The sequence below is a fragment of the Podarcis muralis genome, chromosome 2, assembly GCF_964188315.1.
Source record: "Podarcis muralis chromosome 2, rPodMur119.hap1.1, whole genome shotgun sequence".
Lineage (NCBI taxonomy): Eukaryota > Metazoa > Chordata > Lepidosauria > Squamata > Lacertidae > Podarcis > Podarcis muralis.
In genome coordinates this window covers 88,035,269-88,054,858 of record NC_135656.1, presented here as the reverse complement: position 1 = coordinate 88,054,858, position 19,590 = coordinate 88,035,269, and the positions used below count along the sequence as shown (strand labels likewise).

At 41.5% G+C, this 19,590-nt stretch overlaps 1 protein-coding gene across 1 annotated transcript in view; it reads right to left on the bottom strand.

Moving 5' to 3' along the window:
- PLXND1 (plexin D1) overlaps window positions 1-19,590 on the bottom strand; it is a 157,615-nt gene that overhangs the window by 102,157 nt on the left and 35,868 nt on the right. Inside the window, exons 2-3 of the mRNA XM_028719286.2 lie at window positions 5,593-5,769; window positions 1,684-1,815 (exon numbers count right to left, since the gene is read on the bottom strand). Of these exons, the coding sequence (XP_028575119.2) occupies window positions 1,684-1,815; window positions 5,593-5,769 (309 nt within the window). The remainder of the gene's footprint in view (window positions 1-1,683; window positions 1,816-5,592; window positions 5,770-19,590) is intronic.

The window sequence follows — 19,590 nt, the reverse complement described above, 5'->3', positions numbered from 1 at the left end:
CAGCCGAAGCCGGGCTCAGGGCGGCTAACAACAATAAAACAGTACAAAAGTACAGCATAAACAACATTCTAAAATCATTCATTATAAAATTAATTAAATCAAGCCTCTGGCAACCATTGGGCCAGAGCTCCGCGAAGATTGCTGAGGGAGGGAGTCAGGCTGTGCCCTGACCAAAGGCCTGGTGGAACAGCTCTGTCTTGCAGGCCCTGCGGAAAGATGTCAAGTCCCGCAGGGCCCTGGTCTCTTGTGACAGAGTGTTCCACCAGATCGGAGCCACAGCCGAAAAAGCCCTGGCTCTAGTTGAGGCCAGCCTAACTTCTCTGTGGCCTGGGACCTTCAAGATGTTTTTATTTGAAGACCGTAAGTTCCTCTGTGGGGCATACCAGGAGAGGCGGTCCCGTAGGTACGAGGGTCCTAGATAATTATTATTTTGCTTTTACTATAGATAGGAAAGGAAGGAAGGAAGGAAGGAAGGAAGGAAGGAAGGAAGGAAGGAAGGAAGGAACCACTATCATTCAGCTTTCAGGAAAATCCAAATGCAGAATGAACAACACAGATAAAACTTTAAAGTCCTTTAGAGAGACAGAGCGAAATTATCCTAAATAATATTAACGTTCCATGAGATCAATATTGATAACAAAATTTGAAGTCTTGTTAACATTTTGTTTCGCATTTTTGTTATGCCCCAAAGCAGAGGTTTTCAACCTTCTTGAGTCCACGGCTCCCTTGACCAACTACGTTCTTTCTGTGGCACTCCTGTGGGGCTCAGGAGCCCAGTTGTGTCACCTCTTGCCTGCAGAGCTAACAGCTTCTCACCCTTTTTTGAACACCCTCCCTTATGGGGTGTTTCCTCAGCCTCCTCTCCTTGAGAGTCCTCTGGGCGGCCACCCTGGTCTCTGAGCTTTCCTCCCCCCACCCCAAAGAGAGGCGCCTCCTCACGCTGCCCCACAGGGGCCTGGGACTGTCTGCCTATTCCCAACAGCAAGGGCTGGCAGACTGGCAGGCTGGGTTCCCTTGCCCATTTGCTTGGTTATTCCGAGGCCACCTCAGCTCTTGGCAACCAGCACCCTCTGACCAGCCCCAGAGGCACCATTTGCCTGCTGAGCTTGTAGCCAGGGTTGCTGCAACTAACAGCTGTGCAAGCCTTTGGGAGGTAGAAATACGAGAAGGCATCAGAGGAGGGAGGTAAGGAAAGAAGGCCAGAGGCCAGTGTTGCCTGCATCACCCCTGACCATCATTCAAGGCACCCCAGGGTGCCATGGCACACTGATTGAAAACCACTGCCTCAAAGCATTTGATTCTAATCAATGACCAAGTTATGTATAAGCCCCTTTTATATAATTTATACTTTTAGGGTTTCCATAGGTGTACAGGTTTCTATCAAGAGACTTATCTTTTTAACAACAAGGTATTTAATACCAAGTTATTAAAGCAGACAAATATTCCGAAAATATTTATTTACAGGATTATTTGTTTTAAAAAAATCTCTTGGCATAGACCTGTACACCCATGAAAACCCCAAAAGTATTAGTCATATAAAAGGGGCGTGAACATAACTTGTTTATTGATTAGAATCAAAACTTCTACAACTTTTTAAAAAAATCACCTCATCTCCAGAACACTGTTTATTCCTCCGTACTCACCTAATGGCACTGAGAAGGTATGTCTGTAAAGGAGTCTTACCTGGTGGGAAGTCATTAGATACAGGTAGCTGGAGTCAGAAGGATCAAACTGCATGATGGGATGGACAGGTTCACCATAAGCCACAGTAATTGACTCCCTGCTTATCTCCTCCATAGAACTGTTCAGATTAATCTGCCAGGGAAATAAATATTTCATAAGACCACCACTTTGGGTTTTTTGAATGAAGAAAGGGAATCATTGTTTATAGAAACTTGAAAGTTATTAACTGAACAGTTAGCATGAATTAACATAGTATTACTGTATGTTTGATGATTCAATAAACCAGTTTTTAAAATGAAGAATATCCCAAAAGTTTATCAACCTTTTTAAAACCCTGAGGGGGGACTCAGACTGTAATACTATTGGCTGTTTTCCCCAAACCACACCAACAATGACATCAGGTACTTGAAAGATGGACTGTCCTGCTCACCTGACAAAGTTGGATGTGGGTTGGGGACTGATAAGGATCTGGCCCACTGGGCCAAAAGGATTTCCCACCCCTTGCTTAGAATTACACCCAAAGCCACTTTAGCTTAACATCATGATTTATTTGGAGTGTAACAAACCACAATCCCCAGTTCTGATGTATTGCTAAAGCCAGAGATTGTAGTTTGCTGCACCCACTCGCTTACAGGGTGCAGTGAAGCAAAAGTCATGCGCAGATTCGCCGCAAACCAGACACGGAAACCCTGCTGCTGCAACACTAACCCTAGAAGCACTGAGGCTTTACACATACTGCTTATCCATTAATGAATCTCTTGAATATGCCATTGATAATGGCCCTTGTAAAATGCCCCTCTGCAGTGCACTTTATAACTTACCGGATCAGATTAATTCCCTATGTGATAGGAAATCATAATTGCTGCTTGGGGAGCTGGCTGAACATTGCTTATGCCCTTTTATACTGTCTTGCCTTGGATGGGAAACCTGAATTATAACTCACACCAAGTATTCTGTATGCAATGCCAAGTAACGAGGAGCCCCTAAGGTAAAAAAAAAAAAAAAAAAGCGGGTGGTGCAGCTGTGTAGCAGAATTAGATTATAGCTATCTGAGCAAATTATCCCAGCAAAGAGCAGCCAGGAGCCTTTCTCTAATGGAGGTTCAGCAGATAAGGCTGCCTTTTCTGATATGATAATGGAAGCAGATCTGTTACTATTGTGTGAATACAAGCTCTGTAAGGAATGAATCTGCACCGACTGCCCTATGGAGCTGGCTCTGATGCCGGCTGCCTACCACTCTGCTGCGTAGCCTGTGCCTCTGGGCCAATGTCAAAACAGAGGACCTCTGAGATCTTTCCCACCTTCCTGCTAGGAACATTTGTAAAGCAAAGAAATTGGATTCCCTTCTGTCCTCCCTCTCTTCTGATCTAATATTCTACATTATGTGTTATTATCTCCAGACTGATATAAAACAGGTTTCTAATAATGCCCTTTCCTTTTCTTAATGGTCGGCATCTCATCAATTGTAGCAGCTCCACTGAATGACTACTCTGATTGGCCAATACTGAACCTTGCTTTGGCAAGTGGGCATACACCCACTGTGGTTATTGCAGCTGGTGGCTGTTCATGGCTTGAAGACAATTGTAGTGCCTTAAATCTTGGCCCCTGATGTATTGTTTTGACACAGATGAAACGGGCATATCACATGCATTGGTTTACGTCTCTTCTCCAGCTTAGCAATAGGTGGGGACCAATCAGGGAATATTTATTCAAAATGGAGGGTGTATCTCTCTATGTGCTTTTTTACAAGTGCCAATCAAGACAGGGAGCATTTCATACGAGGAAGTTGTTAATAACTAAAAGCTGTGCCATAACACTTCAAGTATGGGCATTTATTTCTACAATATATTAAATGACATCTTGATTGCACTGTAGCCTCAAATGCTGATTAAAAGTTAAGAATTAGTAGATATTGTATATCACTATGCAATTTAAAACCAACATCCAGTTGCTTCTTTATTGTAGAATGAAAGCCTGTGCAGTGCGCTTGTCAAGTGAGGGAGTTTCCTGTTTAAATTAACAGAATCATGGATTAACATGCCAATCTTACATTGCACAAGTATGAATTCTTTAATTTCATCATCAGTAGTCTGATCAAGTGTGCTGCATCAGCACACTTATGCCCACAGTGCTTTGTCAAGATGCTTTTAACACTGAACTGAACACAGTTATCATTAGGCTCACTTAAGCAGTTGTCCAGCTCTGTTCTTCAACTGTGGATTCTCAGATATTGTTAGGCTACAGCTCCTATCATCCCTGGACATTGGTTCAGCTGGCTGTGGATGGTGGGGGTTGTAGTCCAATAACATCTGGGGACCCAAGGTTGATGAACACTCTATGGAAGCATTTTGTTTGAGACATTACTGAATGGGTGACGGCACAAGAGCTATTGTGGTCCATGACTGAATGAAAGACTTAGGGAAGGGTGGAAGAACTGCAGCAGAAGGCTAACAGCTGAATAACAAGGGGAGTGAAGAAAACTCAGCCTGGACCAACTGTAGTCTAAGAAATATGTGATAAACCTTCAGCAGCAGTCAGGCAGGATTTATTTGCATGATGAAAGAGCTGTAGAGATTCCTAGAGCAGCCTCCTCAGGCTGATGACATCATCTACCCCGTTGCTGGGAAACTGCAATTCACTCCAATGCAAGAGTGACTTCTGGGCAGCATCGTGCCTGGACTGGACTCTCCCACTCTTATCTCCTGCCAGCTGACACACAAAGATGGCAATCACTAAGAATAAAGGTCTGCTGCATTGGCTACCACAGCAATGACATGACATGCAGCCTGCAGTCCTGCCCCCTTCAAAACAGGTCTTGACTGCCAAAGACACAAAAGCAAACTGAGAGGTCAATGGTAAGGCAGTGTGCGTATTGTTTTAATTTCCCCCAGATATTAAACTGCCACAGGCAGGCCCAGTTCCTTGCTTGGATAGGCAATAAAACTGCCAGTTTATGGTGAAGGAAATTTCTACACTCCACACCTGAAATCTACAGGTTTAGAGCAGTATACAAATTTAAGAAATAATAATAAATAATTCTATTGTTGTGAGGATCTATCACAAGCCATCATTTCACAAATGCTAACCCAAGTTGTTCAGACAGTCATATCAGCCTTTCATGATCACCCAGTTCCTCCCATACAGGGATTTCAAACACTTAAATATCACTCAGCAGACCTCATAACATCCCTGCAGCCACCTATGAGATAAAAAAAGAACAGCTAGTACAGAAAGCAAATGCCCTAGGATAACTCTGATTAACAGACAAGCTAGAGCTGAACGAGCCAGATAATTGGCATTGCAGATAATCATAATGTTCGGTGCTTATCTACTGTTTAGCACTGATAGCACATTAAACAGTGCTTAATCAGCCTGTTTGGAACAGTACAGTTTGGTGGAAAATGCAACTGAAATTCAATTGATCTTAAACTTTCAAGAGAAACAGTCAGACAATCAAATATGACTGTACATGCAAAGAAAGTGGCTAGGGAATTTGGGGTTTAGAAAGTACAGTTGCACAAACTGTTATTTAGCCAAAGTGCACAAATTAGCAATTTTATTGTTTACAAAAAAGCACCATGGAATCTTTAACAACCACAAGCACTCAGGACTTCTTCTGTCTTTTCTCTGAAAAACCATGCCTTCGGTTCTTTAGCGTCCCGTAACATTAGAAGGGAGATGAATCATTAAAACCACTTCCTTCTGATTCAGGAGCTCCTTGGCAGTCAATCATTCAGGAACTGAGCCAGCCTGACTCAATTTACTAAGCATGCTAGCTACATAAAGGTGAGGTGGCAATTTAAAAAACAGCTTTCCAAAGGTGGTTACTTATTGTCAAGCGTTTCACCATGTAAATATGTACTGATTATTTACTACAAAGTCCATTTGGTTACTACTGTTAAGTTTTACCTTGAGCAGTCTTCCATTGGCTGTTCCCAGAAATACAACTGTATAATTATTGACGCTGGTGACAGCTACTGATGTAAGTCCTGGCGAAGTGAACACTGGCCTGGCCTTGATAGGTTGCAGGATTGACAATGGATGCTGGAGATGCGCTGCTCCACAGTCCAACTGTTCTGGTTGCAACTGAAAAGGGGGGAAAGGTACATTAGTAAATAACTATTGGGACACTGTAGGTATCTGCATTTGGTTTTTGCATCCCCTGCACTCTGCATTGCAGACAATGCAATGGAGGTGGCCTCAGGGGTGGGTGGGTGTGCTGAGATTCCTCAGGGGAAGCAAATTTTGTATTACTTCACAATGTTCCCAAACAGAGACATATCTATTTTTCATGTTCTATATTTCCTGCTTCCCCCACATAACACTACTATGCAAGATAGGTATAGAGCATATATAATGTCAAGGGTTTCAGCTTGAGGCTCCTTTTTTCTTAGCATCTATTTATTACAGGTATTTTTAGGCAATCCCAGGGCCATTTACAAGAATAAAACAATTAGAACATGATTACAGAAAACAGTAACGTAAGAAATGAAAAGGTCATAAAACCATAAAAGCAGGAATACTATCAAAAGTGAACATCACTGTCTGCCTTAATGTAATCATAGTTGAAAATGATTGATCTTCTACTTCTGTTTGAAAGAGTGTTTGGTGTAATACAGATCTGCATAATCTGTCACCCAAATAGCTTGCCTGATAAATTGTATCATAGTCTCATGACACTGATGGATTTTCTCGAAATTCATAAAGTCCACGGGGAAAAACAGTGGCCTTATACATGAATTCATCAGCACCAAATGCACTTGCTCTCACAGGCAGGATGCAATGCAGAGAAAAGACTAAACAGGTTATCGTATCATTATTTGTATAAGTCTACAGGGTTTTATTCTTTGTCACACTTGCAGGTGGCTTTTCTATCTCCCTGACTTAAACATATGTAAATATTCTGTCCTCTATGTTTGGCAAATTTGCATATATCTTTACAACACTGCAATATTACTGAAGTTAAGCAACCTAATTCCCTTAACATTTCCTTCCAGTGGTTTTAGGTTGCAATCCTCAGCATATTGAATAAACTCCTCTGAACTCATGCTTCTCAGTAGGAATATAGCTATCCTACTGCACTTTAGGCTCAAGGTCCATTTAAGGAATGAAAACAAGCAATGTCAGTATCTTTCAGGTAAGAGTAGTTTCCTGAATTCCAAGGCAAGAAATATTAACCTTGCCAAAGCTGTTTTTTTTAAAAGAACAAAGCAATAAAGGTTGCAGCACTGAAAATAAAAACTAATAACAGCTGCACTGCTAATCTCAGAATCTGCTCAGATACCATTTAAGTAAAAAACAGCACTTCAGTGTATGCTACAAGTAAATTTAAAATAAAGTCCTCGGACTAGAAACAAATGAGTAATATGCAACTTTTTTTTCTTCATAGCTGTGTTTTGTTTTGATGGTTTACAGAATTGTTCTAACTGAGCATGGAAAATGCAGCAACTTAACAGACTCTAAACAGAAGACTCCTGCACAACTTATCAATGTTTTTGGCCAGCCATCACAGGCTGTCTAGCAGGAGATGGTCAGAGATTCTGCGCAAGGAAATGGTGCATGTTGAAGAAACACACGAGATGAATCATAGAAGGATTCACACTAGTGGAATGGCCAATAAAGGACTTGGGTCATATACTTGCTGAAAACTCTCCGCTTTCCATGTTAAAACCGCACCCCAACTCGAAAAGACACTAAATTTCAGCCTGCTATTATTAAAGTCAATGTCCTGGTTTATACAACACGCTAACCCAAACTTTGGCTTAGCAAGATCATGCAAATGCTTGGGCTCCCCAAGGGGAGTTTGCTGCCACTTTGCTCTGCTTGGTTCTTGTTGCTGAACAAGGGAAAGGTTTGGTTTAGCATGCTGTCCAAACAAGGACTTGAGGCTAAGTTGGAAACACAAGCACAGCAGGTCGGAGGTCGCTGGGGAGATGGGTTCCGAAGTGCTGAAGCAGCAAGCATCTTGGGATTGAGATGGCCACAGCTTTATTGATTCAGATGTAAATCGGTTTGGGCACAGACATTGGGTATGTATCCCGAATCAGTCAACCGGAATGCTGCCTGATAGGCCATCCGGGTTGCTCCTGGGGTTAAGGATCCCCCCCCCCCCAAGGATGCAAATCAAATAGGACAATCCCACCAGGTCGCCTCTGAATGGGTCATTTTCAGAGGGAGATTGGTTTTGCCATTTTCACTGCAAATTTTAATAGATCTGGGGTTTTGGTTTCAGGATGTTATTGTTCCTAAGGAACTGAAACACAAATCATATTTGATTAAGCAGGTATGGTGATAAACAATTCCCATTCAGAACATTCCCTTGGAGTTGTTCTTTACAGATGAAAGTAATTGTTGTCATCCATGGAGTGCACCTCCGGGCTGGAGTTAAACTGCTCTGTTAGCAGAACCAAAGTGGCCTCCTCAGGGCACCAGCCTGGGCAGTGTGTATGGAGGTCCTGAGTGGACTAGGACTAACGGGTGGGCAGGCAGTATCCCCCATAGGTCTTCACAGCCTTTAGATGCACTTAAGCAAGTATGGAAATAGTGACCTATAATATTCTCCTTGATCAAATGCACCTCTTATCATCTGTTTTGATCTCGAACCATTGCCAAGGCAGAATTGAAGAGTTGCAAACCTGTTTTCGGAGCCTCTCTCTTCAATTAGCACGCAAATGCAAATTTGTTGCTACAAACTGAAGGTTATGCTTTATCCAAATTAATGAACACTATGTCTGGTCATTCTCCCCTATCCTGCAAAGGCATTAGGCCAGGAGTTAACTGACTTTGTAAGCCACACTAAGGCAAGATGGAAAGGGCTGATTTAAAAACCTTTTATGCTGAGAACAAGTGCCAAGAAAGACTAACATAGACTCTATGGCATGGTTTATTAGAGACCAAACAGAAGAGATAATGTGTTACAAATATGAGGATCTCTGCAAAATGTATTTTGCAGCTCTGCATTATTTAATGCTATGAAAAACAAAAATCCAACCCCATCTCTGAAGCAATGCTTTTATTTCTTCCTGTAATTGGGCAACACAATTGGTTTTTACTATGTACATCCCTTTCATTTTTCTTATTTAATAGTCCTTCCCCAATTTAGTCTACTTATACAATGGAACTTTGATTGTTGAACGCTTCAAAAGCTGAACAATTCAGAACCCGAACGCTGACATTTTCGAACACACCTCAGAAGTCGAATGGCTTCCGAGGCGCATTTCTCCATTTTTTCAATGAATTTTGATGACTGGCAATTTTGCCTCGGTTGTCAAACGTTTCAGAAGTCAAACGGTCTTCCAGAACAGATTACGTTCAACAACCGAGGTTCCAGTGTACATATTTTAAGTCAAGTTCCTAGGTCTCTCTCATAGTGATATCTGAATCAAAGTCGTTGCCACTAAATATAAACTACAGATACTCAGGTATAGTGGTACCTCGGGTTAAGAACTTAATTCGTTCTGGATGTCTGTTCTTAACCCGAAACTGTTCTTAACCTGAAGCACCACTTTAGCTAATGGGGCCTCCTGCTGCCGCTGTGCTGCTGCTGCACGATTTCTGTTCTCATCCTGAAGCAAAGTTCTTAACCTGAGGTAATATTTCTGGGTTAGCGGAGTCTGTAACCTGAAGCGTATGTAACCTGAAGCGTATGTAACCCGAGGTACCACTGTACAGTTAATGGCTATAGATCAGAATAAGGGAGCAATCCAAACAAAATATCTCCTGGATGAGTGAGTTAGGATCAAACTGGAACAGCTAGACTAGGCATAGGCAAACTCGGCCTTCATATGTTTTGGGACTACAACTCCCATGATTCCTAGCTAACAGGACCAGTGGTCAGGGATGATGGGAACTGTAGTCCCAAAACATCTGGAGGGCCAAGTTTGCCTATGCCTGAGCTAGACTATACACTGGCGTAAATCCCTCATCCCAGCTCAGATGGAGTTATGCTGGTTTAACTCCTTCATATGGCTCAGCTGAGGTTAGGGAAGCTGGAGCAACACTGGAGGATGTGAAATGGGTGAATGGCAGGGCAGAGGACTGAGCAAGGGCGACTTATGGTGAATCCTAACTCCATTCAGCTCAGCCATGTGATCCGGCATCCTGATGGGATGTACGCCAGCAAAAAGGAGGTGCAAATCAAATTATTTTAAAGGTTTGTTTTCCCTCTGCCAGGCTTAGGCCAGATTAGTTAGCAGTAGCCTCACTCCTGAACAGCATTTCGATCAGAATACCTTACACGGGCTTAATTTAAACCAGCATACTTTATGCCGGCTCCCCATACTAATGATAGTTGATTAGTCCCTTGTAGTCCATGCAACTGAACTGATTCAAGTACTCTGACAGCACAACTCCTTTCTATGAAACGGAAAAATGAGCCAAAGACCAGGATAAGCAATGTGTTCTTAACTACAGAATGCAAAAGGTTGTCCATGGATAAGTATATTGATTCTTATTTACGTCAGCAATTTTTGTGAATTCTGCCGAACCAAGCAGGGGAGGCTCATGCTTTTGTAATACCAGGCACCAGAAAGTGTGTTTCTTCCACACCAGAAATGGGTTCAACAAGTGAATCCTTTTCAAGCACAACATTTCTTCGCAATCAGTACAATGGTGGAGGCTGTCTGTATATAAAACAGCACATATCGCTCTGAAATGAGATATCCCTGTAACAAAAGTTATACCTAGGCAAAACACATGCAGACAGCACACTACAAATTGGAAACAAATGCACATGGCCTTTTCAGAAAATGAGAGTATGGAAGGCCCTTGGGAGAGGCAGGAACAGCTGCTTTCTTTATTTAACAGTCTTGGATTTGGCAACCACTGGTGAAGATAATTGTTTCCTGAACTAGAAGGTCTAGATTTCTTCTTTGAATGCTGTAGAGGACAACTTTCATGCCTCATCGTAAACATATCAAGAGCCAGGAGGGCTGTTCTTAATTCAAATCTATATAATAATCTATATATCATTTTCCTGCGTGTACTAGATATAATGGGCAGAGGAAGATAAAGTCCAAAGCTTGGAGGAACCTCAGTCAGAGGTATACATCAGATCTTATGTGCATTGAGCTGAGACCAATTGATGTCTGGATCAGAGCACATATTTGGCTTCACCTCCACAGTTCTCCCCAATACTTTCTCACTCTCTCCCATTCCTTTCTATAGGAAAAAAAAGGACAACCTTCAGATAGAGAAAAAAAATTGTCTCCTGCATGTGACATAGGACAAACACACACCACCCCAATGGTGTGCCTGTGGATACAGAGTTTTATTTTATGGCAAATGAATAAATACCTAGTCATTTCAAAAGGCTAAAGTAAAACTGAAGAACAGTTTTGTGTCAGGAATTTAGAAGGCTACCATGTGCAAAATTTGGGTTTGGGCATATTTTTGCACATCTCAACTTACACTAACTGTTTATTAATCTTTTTGTGTCTTCCTTCTATTGCTCATAGGCTGGCACAAAACTTATAAGTTAACATACAGTAAAACCAGATCGGAAATGAGAGTTTGGTAACTGGAGTGGGAAAGGGATGAAGCCGACAGAGGAACTAGGATAACAGAGAATAGAGAATAAGGAGAGGAAGGACACTGGATGGGTTGGGTCTATAGTCTTTGGCTGTTGTAATTTTTATCAAAATCTTCTAAATATGATGGCGGTTTTTTTTCATATTTCTCTGGGTTTATTTTTTGTGGAGCATTGTCTGTTTCCTCTCTGCAAAATTTAGCTTATTATCATGCCATTTATTTGCTGATGACACAATGTTGTGGCCTTCCTATACGGGGAAGCTTGGTTATGATGCTTGCCTGTTCCAGAGATACTGTGAGATAGTAAAAGGATGGTAAAAGGATGTGATCCTTTCCTTTCTGTCCAGAGTAGTGAATAATCCTGAATCTATATACCAATTCTGGTATTATACTACAAGATACATATCAGAAGAGTACTTTAGCAACTAAAAGACTAACAACTTTATTACGGCATCAGCTGTTGTGGATTAAAGTTCACTTCAAGTTCATTAATTAGAATCCTTCACCTTCTGTTGTCATCTGTATTTTATTAATGTGATTTTAGGGTGATTTCCTTCCACACCCCTACAAAATTATTCCCCCCAAAAAGACATAAACATTTGTATGGCCTACATGATTTTTGGGGGTGGGGTGGGGGTAGCAGTTTTCTTTTTCATCATTTGCTACTTAGCAAGGAGGGTAAAGGAGGCAGAGTAAACAATAGTAGTAGGCGTCCATGATATTTCAACTGACTGGTCGTTCTTGTTTAGGTTCCTGTTTTGTATGGAATTCTGCAACATCTTTATGCTGATGAAGCTGATGAAGAACGATGAGTAGGGGAAGAGTTGCATGACAGTGCTCCCTACTGGGCTGCTGTTATATCCCTGCCAACAGGGTTGAGAAGCTCCCAAGCACCTGATTACCTATGTGATGCCTGCTCCTAACAGCTGATACCAAAATCAAGAATGTGTGATATTATTCCAGTCTCACATAACTGAATAAGGTCCAGGGAAGACACCCACCCTTCTTTCTGTCCAAATTAGAGAATTGCATATTTTGTACACCTGTAAGCATATATAACCTGGCAGAGAGGTATTTCAGTGTAGGGTATAGTATTCTTATTGCAATTAACAAAAATGGCAAAACTGTTTCAATTCATCTAGTTCATAGATATATAAATATATATGAGATATGATTCTGGGAGAAGAAGAAAAAGCTTATTCCATCTAAAACCTTAAGGCCCCAATGCATTTTTTTTTAAAACTCAAAATTGGAGTACAGTATAAGATAGATGATTAACCACAGTTGCTGCCATGCGGAAGATTAATTAAATTAAACAAGGAGAGGTTAGTTTTCAGGAAGTCAGTTTCTGCAGAAACACGGAAAAGAAGTGGTAAGGCAACGCTCAAGGAAACAATGAATTTAACAGATTTGGGGTCCTGTATTTTGTGAGCTTGAACGTTCTTGACCAAATTGAGGAGTGTGTGTGTGTGTGTCTTACAAATCAAATGTAAACTTATTTGAACAGGAAATACTGTATTTCTATTAAAACTTTTTTTGCCACAATGCGAAAGGAAGTCAGAGGGTTTCTTCTGGTCCTTTTCATGCAACTTAGCAGAGGATTAAGCTGTTGACTCCAAGCATGCATGAAGTCCTGGGAAAATGACATTGCTAGCATTAAATTATTCTTTATGAATTTATGGGACATAAATATGGAGCATATGAAGACTCGTGTCAAAAGCTATTTTTACTACACAAAAAGAATTTCTATTAATTCTTATGAAAGAGACCCACTTTAAAAAAGTAAACCATTAGCTATCATTAGAATTAAAATGAAAAACTCTCCAAATATAAACTACTGTATAATATCCAGTGACATAAATCCAGTGTAGAGAAACTTTTCACCATCATACAATTTGACAATAGTTATGAATGTGTAGACTTGTGCAGTGCTCAGCCTTTTACATTAAAAATAAATAGCCCACCCTATGCCAATAGGGTTGAGCAAAGGTAATAATGTTGTGTAATACTAGAAAATGCAGGTTGGATTCTCCTCAAAAGCAGTGGCGTAGCGTGGGGGGTGCAGGGGGGGCCGGCTGCACCGGGCGCAACATCTGGGGTTAGGGCAAATCCACGGGTTAAGGGGCACAAATCCACAGGTTAGGGGGCGCAAATCCACGGGTTAGGGGGCGCAAATTACTTGCCTTGCCCCGGGTGCTGACAACCCACGCTACGCCGCTGCTCAAATGAGCACTTCCATTCGTATCCAAATATACTGAAGCCATATTCTTATTCATGCTATGCTAGTCTTTTATTTCTGCTTGTCTCTGCCTAGGATGCGCTGTGTTCACATGTAATATTAAAAACACAGGTGGGTAAACTGCAGCCGCTGACCTAATTTTATGTGGAAGCTGCCCCCTTCTTCCGTCCCATCAGAGTTCCTCCCTTCCTATTCATTTCCCCCTTTGCCCTGGCACTAAAAGTATTTTCCGTCTCTCATTGTAGTTTCAGAATACGTGGAAGGAGCTGTATTTTACCCGATCAAGATAAAGTGATTTAAAACAACTGGCGCTTTGTCATATGCACTGAGTCCCAGACCATTTCCTCCAGATCCAACTAAAAAGTGCCAGTTGTAACTTTTAAGGCTCAAAATGACTTCAGAGCAGGTTATCTGAAAGACTGTCCTTTCTCATCTATAACTGCCTGGTTTTTAATATCTTAAACAGAGCCCCTTGTTTTAACATAGGGTCCCTGGTTCAAGTGAAATGAAACACTGCAAAAGTCCTCCTCCTTGAAGAGACATGAACTCAATGCTTTGCTCAGGCTCAGCCACCAGCCTTTCCCAACCTGTGCCCTCCAGATGTTTCGGACTACAACTTTCATCAGCCCAGGCTAGGATGGGCAGTAGTCAGGTACGATTGGAGTTACAACCCAAAATAGCTGGAAGAAAGGGAAGTGGGAGGCTGGTTTAAAGTGATTTTTGTTTTGCCATCAAGTATTTGATCAGAATATGTATCTTCCAAAGCATCTCAACACTACAAAGTTTATACACTTTGGTTTTTGCATTAGCAGATGCAATACAGTTACCATTCATTGGATTTTGTAGTGCATAAAGTTCTCTTTTTTTAACATTTGTATCTTACATGAAAACTGGAAAGGTTGAAGGGACTGGTTATGTTTAGACTAGAGAAGAAACACAAAGGAACATGATAGCACCTTTCAAATTCTTGAAGGGCTATCACACAGAGAAGGGCTGCACTTTTTCTCTGCTGCAGCAGACCGGGGCTGTGGGGGGAACATATAGACATATATTGTGATGAAGTTACAGAAGGATTAAGTTACAAAAGATTTCAGTTAAACATTAGGTGTAATGTCTCCACAGAAAAATCAGCTCAAACATGGCCCTCCTGTTTGCACGTCCTGGTAAGCCATAGTCTGAAACAAACTATGTTTTGCTGTGCATGAACAGTGTGCTGGTGTGCACTCCTCAAATCACACCTGCCCTGCTCCTCTTTGCTGAGCTTGGAAGGCACCGTGCTGGCACAACATAACATGAGAACCAGTGCGTGCAGTTTGCTTCGCCTAAACACACCACCAGTGGCAAGCCAAGGCCTAACCTTCATTTCTGCTCATGGTTTATTTGACGAAAGGAAGCCACAAGTGTCGGTTATCATACAATGCTAAGCCATCGCTGTGGTTTGTTTCCGCCAGGCTTTGGTAAACAGAGGGGTGGCATGAGCAGGATTTGAGCAGAATGCAACACCAGCATGCTGCTTGTTCATGGTAAGCCATAGTTTGTTTCAAACTATTACTCACAATGACAGGTAACCAAAACAAAGAAATTCCCAAGAGTACAAGAAATCACAGGAACCCCCTAAACAATGAAAATGGTATGAAAATGAGCTATAACTAGACAAAACAAGGCTGTGTGCATATAAATGAGCATATAGATATGAGTGATAGCCACTGTAGTGTAACATATACAACAATTTCTCCAAATATTCAAATTATGATGATGCGATCTCCTGGACTGCACCCTGCTTTCTGCCTCATCAGAACAACACAGAGGTTTCTCACAGATGGTAGATGTACATCCCATTACAGTGGTACCTTGGTTTGCAACCGTTTTGGATTACAAACATTTTCGACTACAACCACGTCAAACCCGGAAGTGCGTGTCCCTTTTTTGGGATTACAACCATTTATTTATTTTTTGGAGGCCCCATTGGCGAAAGCGCACCTTGGGTTACAACCTGCTTCGGTTTACAACCGGACCTCTGGAATGGATTATGGTTGTAAACCAAGGTACCACCGTACAGCCTCGTTGTTTAACTTTTCAAAATTATGCTAATCTTTGTTTATTTTTAATCTTTAAAAGTATAATACAATAAATAATGTCACCCAATTGACTGGAATCCCAAACTTAAGAGTGAAATGCTATTGTGAATGGAATACTCAGTATAGTTCCTCCACAAGAGCTTCATCAATGAAACTTATACCACAAGGGCAGGGCCGTCTTTACCTTGGGGTGCAAGGGGTGTGGGGCACCCGGGCACTAATTCTGGGGAGCACCAGGCACCCGCTGCTGAAGCTCTTAACTATCTACTTGTTATAAAATAATAAATAATTCTGATCAAGCTAGAAAAATAAAATCCATATATACCTAGGTATTACTGAAATGTATACCTACTGTTTCAGTAAAGGATTTTCGACATTGTGTGCTCATTTACCAAAGACGCACAGCGCCAGCAGCCATGCTTGTCATTCACAACGGCGGTGCTTGTCTGACTCAACGATGGCACTTGTCATTCTCAATGGCGCCGTGCACGCGAAATTAACTCTTACATCAAAATATTATTTTGTATTGTACTGAGTTGCTATGCAGCAGCGGGGTCAGCAGCACCTTTGACACGACTGATGTTTCGCTAAAGTAAATTTGGGGGCGCTGGGTGGATCTTTGCACCCCGGCGGCGCATATGGCCCTGCACAAGGGGCTTGCTGCTTGCAAAGATTACAACATGAAAGGATTGTTTAGTTATCACGAATCGTTCTAGCACAGAAAGTTTGCATAATGGAAAAATACAAAGCAACCGTATAAAGACACATCAAAGTACAAGTAGATAAATAGGCTCCGCTTCAGCGGGAAGGTAAAGGGTGTTTCCGTGCGCTGCTCTGGTTTGCCAGAAGTGGCTTAGTCATGCTGGCCACATGTCCAGTGAGATGAGCACCGCAACCCCAGGGGTACCTTTACCGTACAAAGGCTATATTTGGTTATATTTGAATAGAACAATTACTCACGAGTAGAGCTATTTTTTAAAAAGTTACCACATATTTACATCCACTTTTCTCTGAGAGAGGAAAATATTTATGAAAATATAGATAAACTTAAGCCATTTAAACCTGTGGCGGGGACATGGTATTCAAGCTGTATATCAAAATACTTCTTTTAGGGAAGGTGACAAGTCCAAGGGTTTCTTTTTTTGTATGAAATAGGATGACATCTTTCTAAATAAATAAATAAATAAATAAATAAATACAATCAGAATGTATGTGATGACATTACATAAAATCAGGGCTTTCTTCACCCGGAACTCAGTTCCGGCACCTCTCAGGTGGACACTATTGCCATTCTAAGAGAACGAGGGAGGTGTTGATTGTGAGTTCTGGCACTTCTTTTTCTACAAAAATATATATATATAAAATAGCACTGCATAAAATTCACAGTTAATGGGTGCTTCAAGATTTCTAGTAAACATATTGGACTTGTGCTCATATTGGACCCCTCAACCAAGGGGTCTAGATGCCTGGCCAACATATAACTTGGAACATGCACACATAATCACATACATTGTACAACATAAACTGAGCTGCAATTACTGAAAGATTTTGTTTGTTTTGTTTTTGTTATCTTTTTGTTATCAACAGGATGGAAAAACTTTTAATATCAAAACTCTGTGGACAGCATGTATAATTAAAGTTCCATGTGCATAATATCTGCAGAGACCAATTTATCTGCTAAATGTAGGGTTCTGCTAAATCCCACAAAAGGAACTCTTTGGCACCCTGGCAACTAATATCCCAATGTGTTTGCTATTATAGGCTAATGATTAAATTCCCAAGACCCAAATCATCTTATCTGCTTTAGTATCGGATGAAGGTGTCAATAATGAACAATGCTATCTGTTCTTAACCTGGACTCTAAATCTGCCTGTTTCATGAAAACCCTATTGCACAGATCTTGAGAGAAGTAACAAGCCTGAGATGTATAAGGTAAGGTAAAGGTAAAGGTACCCCTGCCCGTACGGGCCAGTCTTGCCAGACTCTAGGGTTGTGCGCTCATCTCACTCTATAGGCCGCGCACCCCGCCGCGGGGATTCGAACTGCCGACCTTTCGATCGGCAAGCCCTAGGCGCTGAGGCTTTAACCCACAGCGCCACCCGCGTCCCCCTGAGATGTATAAACTTGATCAAATGCAGTTTTCGTTATTCACAGTAAGTAGGTCACAGATGACCTATAAGACCCCCTCCAATGATATGGATTATAGCCTACACACAGTAGACCCACAGAAATTAATGAACCTCGCTAGCGCTGCCCATAAACCTCACTGGGTTTATTCTGAGTAGAACTAGCAATGAATATAACCACCCTAGTATGCAATCTACAGCATCTTTTAAAAAATACAGATTGACAACTGTCCTGTTTTCTAGGATTATTGTTCACTAACATTTATAGACATTAATTTTAGTGCCTTCGTCATTTTATTAGGCTTTTATGTTATCAGCATCTATCTAATCCACATGCTGAAAAAAGGAATCTTGAGTAGCTGCTTCCTTTGGAATCCCTATTAACAACTCTGAATTCTTAAGCAGTTTTATGCGCAATTATTTCCTGTTTATAATATCTAAGTATTTTGAAAGGAATGGCTCATATATAGCATATATTTTCTTCTCCATGAAACTAAAACTCTCTCAACGTATCTGGATGCAAAACTGATAAAACTTAAATCTGTCATTAATTAGAAGCATGTTTCCATCCCACATGGACCTCTTTTATATCTAATGCCCAAATATTTGTTCTGATGAAATTCCAATTGGATCTATTAAGAGAGATTTCCATGATTTGATCCGAAATTGTTGTGAACTGAAAGGGGAACATAAGCACTCTAATCAAGGGGGGGAATGCTAATGAGAAAAGAAAAACAAACAAGAAACAGTGAAAGCAAACACTTTGAAGTCTGCTCAGCTAACATAATTCTTTCATCTATTGTAGTAGCTAGACAGAAGACAATGAACTGATGAAACAGCTATTCGTTTTTCTCAACCAATTCTACTGATTTTTCTTGATGTCACTGGCTTTTGTGCAGTGAATGCTCATTTATAATAACAACGATGATGCATCAGGGGTCGACAGAGGAAATCAGTTAATGATTTTACGCAAGCAGCTACATTCATGCACTTAGCTCAGTCTTCTGAGTTGGGGTTGAAAGTTTCCATTTCAACTGAGTGTTTGTAATTTGTTTGTTTTCATATGGTATATCCTTACATTCGGAGCGTCTCTTCTTGTACAAAAAAGCTTTCCCTGCTCTTGAAATTCCTTTTGCATTTCAGTGTAGCTTTTTCTAGCCCCCATCACAGAGTAAGAAAAAAGTAGTCATCGGTTCAGCAGTATAGTAAACATTTTGCCTCTGAGCTATTTTTTCCACCATACATATAAAAAATGTTTGACTTGAGAGGGATATCCAAAAGTCATAGTAGGCCAATACCTTCCAAACGCTGGGGTATCTTGTTAAAGGTGTGGCTATGAGAGTTTAAATTGTGGGGTGGCCGGGGAGGCAGCCTCATTTGCCTCCACTCTAGGGATCTCCCAGCCCGCCCACCCTCTTTTCTTGCATGGATTGACTATGGCCTTGCTATGACTTATGTCTGTCACCTGGCTGTCGGGACCGGGTGGGAATTTTTCCACTTGGCAAAATTGGCACTAGCCATTTGGTTTTCGCCTACCTAGTAGCAATCGTCACAACTTTGTAAGGTTAGGCACTGGGTAAGCCTTATTATGGGAGGGGAGGTTGTTGTCTCCAACTGCCCCTCCATGTTAAGGGTATCCTGTTAAAGGGATCTGGGGGGGTGGTTCCTGTCCAAAGCCTGGGTGTGGGCTGGGGCCATGCCACGACCCAAACGGTGACCCGGGGGGGGGGCTCATTTGATGTACATCATAGGGCTACCCCTTCCGGTGGTTGACCCTTAAAAAGACTTCCTGCAGTCGGGCAGAAGTCAGGATATAGTCTTGCTTCACCCAATTGCCTAAGCCAAACCGTTCACATCTGTAACCAATAAAGTTGTGGCCTTATTTATCCCATTAACCCAATATATTTGTGTTTGTGCATTGATTTCGGAGGGAGCT